Source organism: Dasypus novemcinctus, chromosome 2, assembly GCF_030445035.2.
Source record: "Dasypus novemcinctus isolate mDasNov1 chromosome 2, mDasNov1.1.hap2, whole genome shotgun sequence".
NCBI lineage: Eukaryota > Metazoa > Chordata > Mammalia > Cingulata > Dasypodidae > Dasypus > Dasypus novemcinctus.
This window is the reverse complement of record NC_080674.1, coordinates 39,120,503-39,132,968: the sequence shown is the minus strand read 5'-3', so window position 1 is coordinate 39,132,968 and position 12,466 is coordinate 39,120,503. Positions and strand designations below refer to the sequence as shown.

The 12,466-nt window shown below is 34.1% G+C and overlaps 1 protein-coding gene across 6 annotated transcripts in view; it reads left to right on the top strand.

Annotated features, from left to right (window-relative positions):
- Positions 1-12,466, top strand: part of NADK2 (NAD kinase 2, mitochondrial) — a 76,626-nt gene that overhangs the window by 50,194 nt on the left and 13,966 nt on the right. For 5 of the 6 annotated variants that reach the window (XR_011645590.1, XR_011645584.1, XM_004453325.3 and 2 more), the window contains 3 exons: positions 7,722-7,777; positions 7,925-7,978; positions 11,098-11,221. Coding sequence is in view for 4 of the 6 variants with exons in the window: in XM_004453325.3 (XP_004453382.2) it covers positions 7,722-7,777; positions 7,925-7,978; positions 11,098-11,221 (234 nt within the window). In the remaining 2 variants the exon portion in view is untranslated. Of the gene's footprint in view, positions 1-7,721; positions 7,778-7,924; positions 7,979-11,097; positions 11,235-12,466 lie in introns of all 6 variants that reach the window. The other variant, XM_071207783.1, reaches the window with a different exon arrangement.

Genomic DNA, 12,466 nt, shown 5'->3' with positions numbered 1-12,466 from the left:
GCTAAAGGCAGTGGACTTTGATTTTCTCCATTAGGGTGTGTATGTAATTTTGATAGCTTTGGTTTTTTTAACCTTTCAGTAGTAAGAAGAACTTAAAGAATAACAGCCACTATAATGCTTTTAAAGCCCTACCATTGCTACACATACATGCACCCTATAGTTGAATCCTTAGATTATGCTGCATTTGAATAATTATAGCTTGGTTTAGAATTTCAGTCTTCTCTATGGTGGTTATTAAAGTCTCCTATTATCTCTTATACTCTGTTATAGAACACTCTGTTAATAACTGTATTGTATCCCTGTCACCTTGGTTACTCAGCCTGCTGTCTTTTCTACACAGCCCTATATAGCTCGTTTACCTCTAACAGGTTCTGCCCTTCCTCTCTACCCTCTACTGATGCTTCTTTTGCTTTAATTGCATATCTCATTAATCTTTTTTATCACAGTGACATGCATATATACATAATATAAAATGTGCCATTTTGACATTGTTAAGTGTACGATTCGGTGGCGTTAATCACATCTTCAATTTGTGCTACCATTACCATCATCCATTACCAAAACTTTTTCATCATCCTAAACAGATACTCTTTACCTTATTCAGCTTTCCTTCAGCCCATGGTGACCTCTAATCTTTGTGGGTCTGTGAATTTGCTTATTCTAGATGTTTCATGTAAGTGGAATCATAATATTTGTCCTTTTATGTCTGACTTATTTCACTTTGCATGATGTTTTTAAGGTTCATCCATGTGGTCACATGTATCAGAACTTCATTCCTTTCTATGGCTGAATAGTAATCCATTATAGGAATAGTACCACATTTTGTCTATCCATTCATCTGTTGATGGACACTTGGGGTTTTTCTACTTTTTGGCTATTGTGAAGAATCCTGCTATGAACATTGGTATATAAGCATCTGGGTCCCTTCTTTCAATTCTTTGGTGTATGTATCTAAGAGTGGAATGCTGGGTCATGAGGTAATTCCATATTTAACTTTCTGAGTAACTGCCAACTATTTTCCACAGTAGGGGCTGTACCATTTTCATATCCCCACCAACAATTTATCATGGTTTCTATTTATCCACATCTATGCCAACACTTGGTATTTTCTGTTTTTTGTTTGGTGAATAATAGCCATCATACTGGATGTGAAGTGTTATATCATTGTGGTTTTGATTTCCATTTCCCTAATAGCTAATGATGTTGAGCATCTTTTCATGTACCTATTGACCATATGTATATCTGCTTTAGAAAAATGTCTGTTCAAACCCTTTGCACATTCTTTAATTAGGTATTTTTGTCCTTTTGTTTTGAGTCTTAGGAGTTCTTTATATATCCTGGATATTAAACTCTTACTAGATATATGGTTTTCATTTATTTTCTCCCATTCTATATGTTGTCTTTTCACTTTCCTGATATCTTTTGATGTACAGAAGCTTTTAATTTGATGAAATCCAATTTATGTATTTTTCCTTTTGTTGCTAACATTTTTGGGTCATATGTATGAATTCATTGTGACAAATAAGATCTAGTAGATGTTCCTCTATTTGTTTATCTAAGATTTTATGGCTTTAGCTCATATATTTAAGTGGCTGATTCATTTTGAGTTAATTTTTGTATATGATATGAGGTAGGGATCCATTTTCATTCTTTTGCATGTGAATATCCAGTTTTTTCCATGTCATTTGTTGAAAAGACTACTCTTCTTTTTTTTTTAAAGATTTATTTATTTATTTCTCTCCCCTTCCCGCCCCTCCCAGCCCGGTTGTCTGTTCTCTGTGTCTATTTGCTGCGTCTTGTTTCTTTGTCCGCTTCTGTTGTCAGCGGCACGGGAATCTGTGTTTCTTTTTGTTGCGTCATCTTGTGTCAGCTCTCCGTGTAGGCGGCGCCATTCCTGGGCAGGCTGCACTTTCTTTCACGCTGGGCGGCTCTCCTTACAGGGCGCACTCCTTGCGTGTGGGGCTCCCCTACGCAGGGGACACCCCTGCGTGGCACGGCACTCCTTGCACGCATCAGCACTGCGCATGGGCCAGCTCCACACGGGTCAAGGAGGCCCGGGGTTTGAACCGTGGACCTCCCATGTGGTAGACGGATGCCCTAACCACTGGGCCAAGTCCGTTTCCCCTACTCTTTCTTCATTGAGTGAACTTGGCACCCTTCTGGAAAGTCAGTTGGCTATAGATGCAAGGGTTTATCTATGGATTCTCAATTCTACTTGATTGGTGTATGTGTCTATCCTTATACAGTACCAAAAATTGTGATTACTATAACTTTGTAAAAATTTTGAAATCAGGAAGTTTGAGTCCTCCAACTTTGTTCTTTTTTCAAGATTGTTTTGGCTAATCAGGTCCCCTTATAACACCATCTGAATTTGAGGATTGGTTTTTCTATTTCCACAAAAAAGGCTGCTGAAATTTTGATTAGTATTGTGTTGAATCTGTAGATAATTTTGGGTGTTATTGAATCTTAAGAATGTTAGGTCTTGTAATCCTTGAATACAGGAAGTTTTTAGGTCCATTTATTTCAGTCTTCCTTAATTTCTTTCAGCGATGTCTTTTAGTTTATTGTGTACAAGTCTGTCACATCCTTGAGTAAATTTATTCCTAAGTATTTTATTATTTTGGACACTATTGTAAATGGAATTGTTTTCTTAATTTCCTCTTTGGATTTGCTGGTGTGTAGAAATACAACTAATTTTTGTGTATTGATCTTGTATCCTGAAACTTTGCCGAATTCATATGTTAGCTCTACTAGCTTTCTTGTGGATTCTTTGGAATTTTCTACAGATATAAGATCATGTCATCTACAGATATAGATGGTTATACTTCTTCTTTACAAATAATGCCTTTTTTTTCACTAATTGCTCTGCTAGAACTTGCAGTGTGATATTGAATAGCAGTAATGAAAGTAGGCATCCTTGTCTTATTCCTGACGTGAGTGGAAATACCATTGAGGATGATGCATTTTTCATAAATGCCCTTAGTCTTGTAGGGGAAATTCCATTCAAATCCTAGCTTTTTTGAGTGTTTTTATCAATGAATGATGTTGGATTTTGTCAAATGCCTTTTCTGAATCAATTGAGATGATCATTTTTTTAAAAAATGACTCTGTGGAATATTATATTTGATTTTCTTATGTTGAACTACCTCCGTAATCCTGGGATAAATCCCAATTGGGTGTAGTGTATAATCCCTTTAATGCGCTGTTGGATTTGGTTTGCCAGTGTTTTTTTGAGGATTTTTGTGTCTGTATTTGTATGGAATATTGGTCTGTAATTTTCTTTCCTTGTGGTGCCTTTATTTGGCTTTGATATCAAAGTAATGTTGGCCTCATAGTATGAGTTAGGATATCTTTCCTCTAATTTTTTGGAAGATTTTTAGAAGGATCGGTACTAATCCTTTAATATTTGATAGAAATTGCCAGTGAAGTCATCTGTTTCTGGCCTTTTTCTTTGGGAAGTTTTTTGGTTATTGATTTATTGTCTTATTGTTCTGTTGCGATTTTCTATTTCTCCTAGAGTTAATATAAGTGATTCGTGTGTTTTTATGGATTTGTCCATATCATCTAGATTATCTAATCTGTTGGCATTTGAGGCATATGATTGTCCTTGGTCCTCTTTAACTCTTTTTATTTCTCTAAGGTTGTTCTATAAGGTCCCCACTTATATTTTTAATTTTAATTGTATTTTCCCTTTTTTTTCTTTTGCAGTCTAGCAAAAGGTTTGTCAGTTTTTTGCATCTTTTCCCATTCATCTTTTGACAACTTTTTCTTCCGAAGAAGGGGAAGAAGAGAGAGAAGCGTGGGGCCTTAGGAGCTTGCATTAATAATTTAATCTTACCACATTTTCTTTGTCCCAAGCTAAGTACAGTATCTTATTTGAATTTTCACAGATATTTTGGAGGTAGGTGTATTTTCATTAATGGCTATAAAAAATCTCAGAGATTATGGTTTTGTCATTGATAAATGGTAGAGTCAGGATTTAAATTCTGGCCTTAATTACTAAATTGTATGTCTCTGAGGAAACAGTGGGTGAAAAAAGGACTAGGATAGTCTCTTTTTTTTCCCCTCTTTTAGTGCCTGATAGAGAAAAAATTATTTTCATATTTAACCATCTCAGTCTTTTGCTTTGAATATGCAATGTGGAAATGTATTAGTTGGGGCAAGCTAGTTGTAACAGATAAACTTCCGGTCTCAGTGACTTAATACAGTAGAATTTTATTTCTTGCTCTCATAAAGTCCAAAGTAGGTGTTACTACTTGGCAGGTGAGTGTACTCCAAGTAGTGATTCAGGAACTGAGGCCTCTGCTATCATGTCTAGACTATCTTCTAAACATGACTCCTAAAGTCATTATGCTCATTATATCAAGCCACAGAAGAAGGAACACCATGGAGGATCACTTATGGGAGGTTTTTTGACACAGGCTTGGAAGCATTGTCTATCATGTCCACTCTCATTCCATTAGCTAGAACTCAGCCACATGGTTATATGACAAGAGGAAAGTATAGTCTATAGGGAACAAGAAATATAGCCTAACTGTGTCAAGGAAAAAAAAAATGGGTATGGGAAATTGCTAGCATATCTTTGCATTTCCAAAAATCTGTCTGATAGGGGTTGTGTTGCCTAGCAAGTGCTTCTGAATTGTCCCACTATCATCTTAGTCCTCTACCCAATGTGGAATATGATTTCAGAGCACTAGGAAAAGTACTACAGAGTAAGATCACTATAATTTCACAGTTTCTTAAGAATGTGCCCAATCCTCCTTCTCCATACATTCTGCCCTGCCAAACTTAATTAAGGATGAAGAGGCGTCCTTAAGTGAGAAGAGAGTTTCACTAGCTGATGAAGATAGATTCAATTTGTCTTTCATTTTGATTTCTTTCATAGAAGTTATATATGATCTCAAATGGGAACTCTTAGAATGGTCAAGATTGTAGATCTAAAACCTTGATAGCTAACAACTGCTTATGTACCTGATTTGTCTTTGATATAGAACATAAACTGCTCCTAAAGGTAGAGTGATTTGGCTGAGATCCAGTTTACAACGATGGAAATCTAGTCTTAATTTATGTCCAACTTAGTTTGGGTTGGTTTGTAACATCCCTAATAAGTAAGTCATAATTCTAGGACTATTAGAATATTTAGTCTTAATTTATGTCCAACTTAGTTTGGGTTGGTTTGTAACATCCCTAATAAGTAAGTCATAATTCTAGGACTATTAGAATATTTTCTCTTATATTGTCTTACCCCTATAAGGAAATATTGGTTATTAAAATCATTTGCCCTTTAACTGTATATTATAATTCAATAGAACCCTAATAAACATTGCTCATTTTTATGTGACTTTTAGATTTAAAATAGGGAAAATTCCCAACAGTATCTTCCAGTAATGTGGATGTTCAGAGGAATTCAAATATAACTCATAGGTATCCCTGGCTTTTGACATTTTGACTTAAGATTGAGTTCTTGCCAAGCCAGGTAGTGCACTAAATACCTTATATGTGGTAGTATTAACAGTTAATACTAATGACCTAGGTATTTCAAACCTCATTTGAAGTATAAGAAAGTCAGGAAAGTATTTGGCTCTAGCCTGCATAATTAGTTAAGTATGAGCAGAGGTATAGAGATAGGAGTTGGCTCGGTATAGTTGGAATTCAAAGTTGGCATGCTGATAATGGTGAAAAATTGAGTAGGTAAGGGCCAGATCTTAAGATTTTTAGTGAATGATTTGGTCTGCAAATGACCTCAAATTTTTAATGTAAAATTTGTGTGTTTGCATTTTCCTTAGGAGATTTTCCAAAAGGTTTTCACATTTCTCAAAATAGGAATTAGAAAGTATATTAGTCAGCCAAAGGGGTGCTGATACAAAATACCAGAAATCTGTTGGTAGTTATTTGGGGTAGAAGCTTACAGTTATCAGGCCATAAAGTGTAACTTAACTTCCCTCACCAAAGTCTTTTGCCACTTGTTGGAGCAATATGGCTGCCGATGGTTTGCAAGAGTTCAGCCTTCCTCTTCTTCTTTAGGTTCCGTAGTCTCAGCTTCTTCCAATAGCAGCTGTAAGCTGGAATAAGTCTCCTCTCTCTCCCAGGGCTCATTTCTCTTGGGGCTCATCTGCTCTGTTTTCGCCACAAGGTCAGCTGTACACTATCAGACTCTCTTCCTTCCCAGGGCCTCCACTGAGTTTATGGAGCCATCTTTATTCCTCTGTGTTCTCCTGTGTGTTTACTTCGCAGGGCTCCAGCATTAAAACTCCAACTGTCTCCTCTGCCACGTGGTTTTCTCTGTGGTGGCAGAGACTCAGTGTCCTACTGACATAGCCCAATCAAAGCCTAAATCATAATTTAATCAAGTAAGAGTGAAACCTCTGAATTCAATATAATTTAATATGCCCAGAGTAAAAGACCAGTTTACAAACAATCCAATATCTATTTTTGGAATTCATAAACAATACCAAACTGCTACAGAAGGATACAGGGAATATTTCTTAGTCCCTCTCCTCAAAAAGTTGGGAACTACTGATTAGATTTAGAATTGTATGACTCATTATTTTTATTCATTGGTGTTACATATTGAGGCCACGTGAGAAGAGTTATGAGGCAGTAGAAGAATTCTAAATTGCCTGGAAGGATTTGTTTTTTTTTTCTTCTTCAAACTTTCCTTAACATCATTATAAACCTCAGGATAGGACTAGTTTTAAAAATTACTCCTATTTGTGTTAATATTTATTTATTTATTCAATTATTTTAGGAGGTGCCGGGGATTGAACCCGGAACCTTGCACGGATGAAGAAGGTGCTTGGCCACTGAGCTACACCTATTCCACTTAACATTTATTTTAAAATATTTATATAGATAAAAGATTTCTCACCTTCAAAGAATCTGTTTGTTTTGTAATTTAAGGTAGTACACCTTAAAAAATATGTTAAAGAGTATAAAAGGATATACAATGTAAACTAAGTCTTCCTTCCATTTCCCGTCTCTATTAATCTCCTAGCACAATCACCATACACATACTCACATATGTATGTATTATATGTATATGTATATATATGTATAGTTCTTTTTTTTTTGTAAAATAGGGAAATATATTATTTATACAGTGCCTTCTAAAAACTGGATATTTTGCTTGTTTTTCAATATGAGTGCATATATTTCTATTTTGTTTTTTGTTAACATCTATGTAGTATTTTTTTCAGTATCTATAATATAACTACCTTCCTGTGGATGGCAGATGAATTATTTTGCTATTTTGAACAATGCTTCAGTGAATATCCTTGTACATATTTGTATATGTACAAGTATATTTAGGATACTTTACTAGTCAAAGAATAAATTAATTTTAAGTTTTGATAGTGCAGAATTAATTGCCTTCCAATGCAACTTTTATACTCCTATCAGTTTATGAGAATCCTTCTTTCCTCACAATCATGTCAATACTGTATTTATCAGGTTTTAATCCTTGCAAATCTGAAAAGAAAAATGGTATCATGTTTTAATTTGTATTTCCTTAATTCTGAGTAAGACTGAGCATTTTTTCATGAAAGACTATGAACTGTTTATGTCCATTTGCCCATTTGGGTGGTGTGGCTATTGTCTTATGGTGGTTGTTATTTTTCCTTATTACTTTTAAGAGTTCTTTATACATTAAGTAGATTATACGTTTTTTACTTTTAGCGTGTTTTCAGAATTAAAAGAAATAATTATGTGGTTTTTGTTTCTAGGTCATTCAATATTAACAGGGTTGCAACTCAGGCTGTGGAAGATGTTTTAAATATTGGCAAGTACCAAAATAACGATTATGCTAGCTATTATATGTTATAGTATCATGTAATTATAACATGCTGTATAGTGTGTAATGTGCTATTAGATGTTAGTTGTTACATGTAATACAATATTTAATCAAGATGCTTTCCTCTCTCAATAGCCAAGCGACAAGGAAATTTGAATCTTCCATTGAACAAAGAATTGGTAGAGAAAGGTCAGTGACAAATGATAACCATTAACTCTTTTAGTTTCCTAGCTGCGAAAACAAATACCATACAGTGTGTTAGCTTAGCAATAGGAATTTATTAGTTCATGATTTCAGAGACTAGATAGTTTGCTTCCTCCCAAGGTCAGTATCTTTTGGCTGGCTTGCAATCTTTGGGGTTACTTATGTTTTCTGTCACATGGCAATGCATATGGCAGCAACATCTCCTTTCTTTTCTGGGTTCTGTTGACTTCTGGCTTCTGGCACCTCCCTGTTACTTTTCTTTCAGACTTTTACTCTGCTTATAAAGGACTCTGTTCCGAATTAAAGCTCAGCCTGATTCATTTGGGCCAAACCTTATCTTAAAGAGATCTTATTTATAATAGGTCTACACCTATCAGAATGCAAACGAAGACTTAATCTACCACAACGTTTTAATTGGTTCTTTTTTGATTTTGAAGATGATTTTGTGAAGTATATTTATTGAATTAGCTAAGCATAAGTACTTTTGTTTTTTTACTCAAATAGTTTTTCAGTATAATGGCCCTTGTGAAGTCTAAAACTGGACTATTATATTGTGATTTTTGTCAACTACCAAATATGAACTCTATGTCAAAACAGTGTAACTGCAAAAATGTCCTGGGAGATAGAAAAATATATATTCAGCAAATAGGAAATTGAATGTAAAAATTCAGTATGCCATTAATATCCTCTGAATGAAATGGAATTCATTAATCTGTGAATGCTAGTCTTTACTTTCACACAAATATTCTCTTTCACCTCCTCTTACTTAGTTTTGCCTGATACTTCAACTGTGAGGGAAATAGTACTGATCTGGGAATTTGAAGACCTCTGTTCTAGTCGCAGCTCAACCATTCACTCCCTCTGTGACTTTGGCAAGACTGTGATCGTCTACTCCACTTCCAACTGTAAAATGAGGGAGTTGAAGTAGATTGCTGGTATTTAAGAGTTCTGTAAATGTATTCTTTAAATTTTAAGAATATTCATAACCCAAAAAAACATAAGTCATTTAATTTGTACATAAAATTTTAACACACTGGTCATTTTTGTGCAGGCTTCAAACTAAAGCTTTTCTTACGATCTCTGTTTAATTGAAGAGCATTGTAAGATTTCAAAGTAAATAGTTTAAAATGAAAATACTCAAACCTCTTTAAATTTGCATCTACCTACCTATGTAAGGGTTTTTTTGGATATATGCACCCAAATCAAAATACAGACACAAAATGAATATTGATAATTAGAGAGTGCAACTGTCATTCATACACAAACACTTAAAGTTGAGAGTTACCAGAACAGCTTCATTCTTACTGGTTGCCTTTAAGATGAGTTAGTGATACATTTGGTCATGGTAAAGTATTTTAATAGCATTAATTCATTTATCTGTATTATAAATTAGATTTTCTCATAAACTTCCTTAGACGTGCTTTTAGGGGCAAAGGAAATGGTTTGCCTCTAAAACAGTTTGAAAACAGGACTAAATTCGCTAAAGTTCTTTTTAGTTTTCTAAAATGGACTCTTCCCCTTTCTCAGTTTGAGACTTAGATTATTTTAATCATGGCTTATGAGTTAACATTAGCATTAAATCTATATCAAAGAGGAAAATTAGGCAAATTGCAGTTTATTCTTTATTGTGTAATTTCACTTAAAGTTTAAGACAACTGAAATTTATATCAGGGAAAAAATTAAGTATATATAAACATAACAGAGCTTTATTTCTGAATGAATGTCATTACTTTGAAGATTTAATTATCTTTAGAGATAGTAGTGAACACTATTATAGATATTTCTGGAATTACTCTTTTGAAGTTTCCTTCAGAGCTAGCACATTTTTTGTGTTATTGCTCCCAGAGAGGCAAATTTTTAGTGTTAAGGATTAATTAAATATTTTTTGAAGAGTGAAATGATTCAAATGTAACTTTGGTTAATAAAGGAAATTATGAGTTTTGTAATTTCTTTTAATACAGTACTCAGTTACTTTATTTCAAGCTCGATTTCTTTATACAGTTGTATTTTATCAACTTTTTTATGCCAATTCTCACATGCCCCTTGATTAGAGATAGAGCAGATCCCAAAGAGTTCTAAAAATGTCTTGAGTTATGGAAGCTTCATTGGAAAAAAAACTAAAGCATTGCCTGTCAATATTTGAGACTACATTTTGTATCAAGACTTAATTTATAATTATAATTATGAACTCTTTGATATGGTGTTGTTTTAGTTTTCTGGGCTGCTCAAGAAAATATCATAAGATGGATTGTGTTTGACCATGGGAATTTATTAGCTTATGATTTTGAGCTAAGATAGCCTCAAAGATAGAAGTTTATAGAAAGACCTTATCTAGGTGATGCTTTTTCCCCAAAGAACATGGCTTCCTGGGGCTGGCTTCTGGCAGTCCTTGGTCCTTAGCTTGTCACATGACAAGGCACATGGCCACATCTCCTGGTCTTTCCCTTCTCTTCTGGGTTTTGTTGGTATTTAGCTTCTAGCTGTTCCCTCTGTGCCTTTTTCTCTCTCGCTCTGTCTGAATTTTATTCTGCTTATAAAGGCTCCAGTAATAGATTTGAGACCCATCCTGACTGAGGTGGTCCACACCTTAAGTGAAATAATTTCATCGAAAGGTCCTGCTCACAATGAGTTCATACTCAGAGGAATGGATTCTGTTTAAGAACACATTTTTCTGGGGCACATACAGCTCCAGGCCACAACGGTATTCTGAAAAGACCTTGGCAGGGGAATAAGGCAACTTAAGTTTCTTTATTGTGTGCCTCTAAGTAGGTCCTCTATTTTAGTTTAACTACTAGCTTTGTAGTTAGAGTTTCTTTTCTTTTTCTTTTCCTTTTCATAAATGTACCTTTTTCTGCTATATTGTAGGTGATGTAGGCTTTTGTGGGCTCATCTTGGAACCTCAACCTAAACCTTATCTATAAAGTTTTTGTTTTTTAATGGATTATGTTGTAAGAGCCAAGATACTACCAAAGAGGTCTTTGAAATACAACTGCTTTTAGGTTGGGGATACCATCTGTTTCTTGTTTTGTACTTCTCAGAAGTGACCATATTTCATTGACTGTGCTAATGTTTGGGTTTTGTTTTGTTTTGTTTCTATTTTATAGTAACAAATGAGTATAATGAATCACTGCTGTATGGTCCAGAAGAGCCAAAAATACTTTTCAGTATTCGAGAACCAATAGCAAACAGAGTTTTCTCAAGCAGTCGTCAGCGTTGTTTTTCCTCAAAGTAAGCTTCTCAAGTATGATTTGTGACTATGTTTTCATTTCCTATAATTATAAAGCATACTTATCTTAAAAATATTTAATTTCATTAAATTCACTCATTCAAACAATCTAGCAGAAAAGTATAACTTATGGAACTATTAAGGTATGGTAAGCTGGCTGAGAAGATTTTCTTTAAAACTTGTTTGGACATTTTATAGAAACTAAGTGACCAGAAGGGGAATAGATATTTAATTGGGTGATAGGCATTTGTTTTTTAATGTATTAAGACAAACAGTAAGATTGGATGATCATTTTAAGAGAAACTGGAAACAAACTTCTCTCTCATAAGCTGTGGAATAAAGCAGAAGAAACCATATAAAACGTAAGTTGTGTAGTAATAAAGCTTTAAAGTAGGATTCATTTCTTTTAGCTTTTTCCAAAAAGTAAGCCACATACACACTCTAATTGAATTTGCCTCAGCTTTTTTTTCTTGAGTGGGAGGGAAGCATATGCAAAAAATGATTATAGTTTATTATTTTGTAATGGTTGCACTGTTTTTCAGAATTAACTAGAAGAGAAAATGTCATCTTCCTCATGGAAAGCAGAGAATGGTTTAAGAATAAATTGTGGCATTATAGTGTACATATTTTCTCTTTTGAAAATACACAGGCAATTTTCCGGGGAAGACACTAAAAAGGAAATTCATCTTATTTAAAATTCATTTTATGCATTTGAGAGTTAATTTTGATCAAATAACAAATTTATGCTTAGTTTGGGTGAGAGCTACAAAGATTTCCTTTAAAGATATAGACTTCTTATATTAGAATTTTTCTCATATAACATAGAAGAATAGATTCATTACTTCAGGGTTGAAAAAGATTTCTTAAACATAAAAAGCACTATAACAACAAAGGAAAAGATTAATAAATTGAATTTGATTAAAACTAATAACTTCTTCAACAGACACCTTTAAGAAAATAGAAAGGCAAGCCACGGAATGAGAGAAAGATATTTGTAGTTCCTATATCACCAAAGGACTCATATCCAGAATATATAAAAAATTCCTACACATCAATAAGACAGACAACCCAATAGAAAAATGGCTAAAATCTGTGACAGTTTTCTCAAAAGAGGATATCCACATGGCCAATAAGCATATATAAATGTACTTCACTAATTAATCATCAGAGAAATGCAGATATAGATAGTGTTGTCTATACAACATGGCTACATAATATATCCCCTGAAAAACCTCCCTAGAGATTCA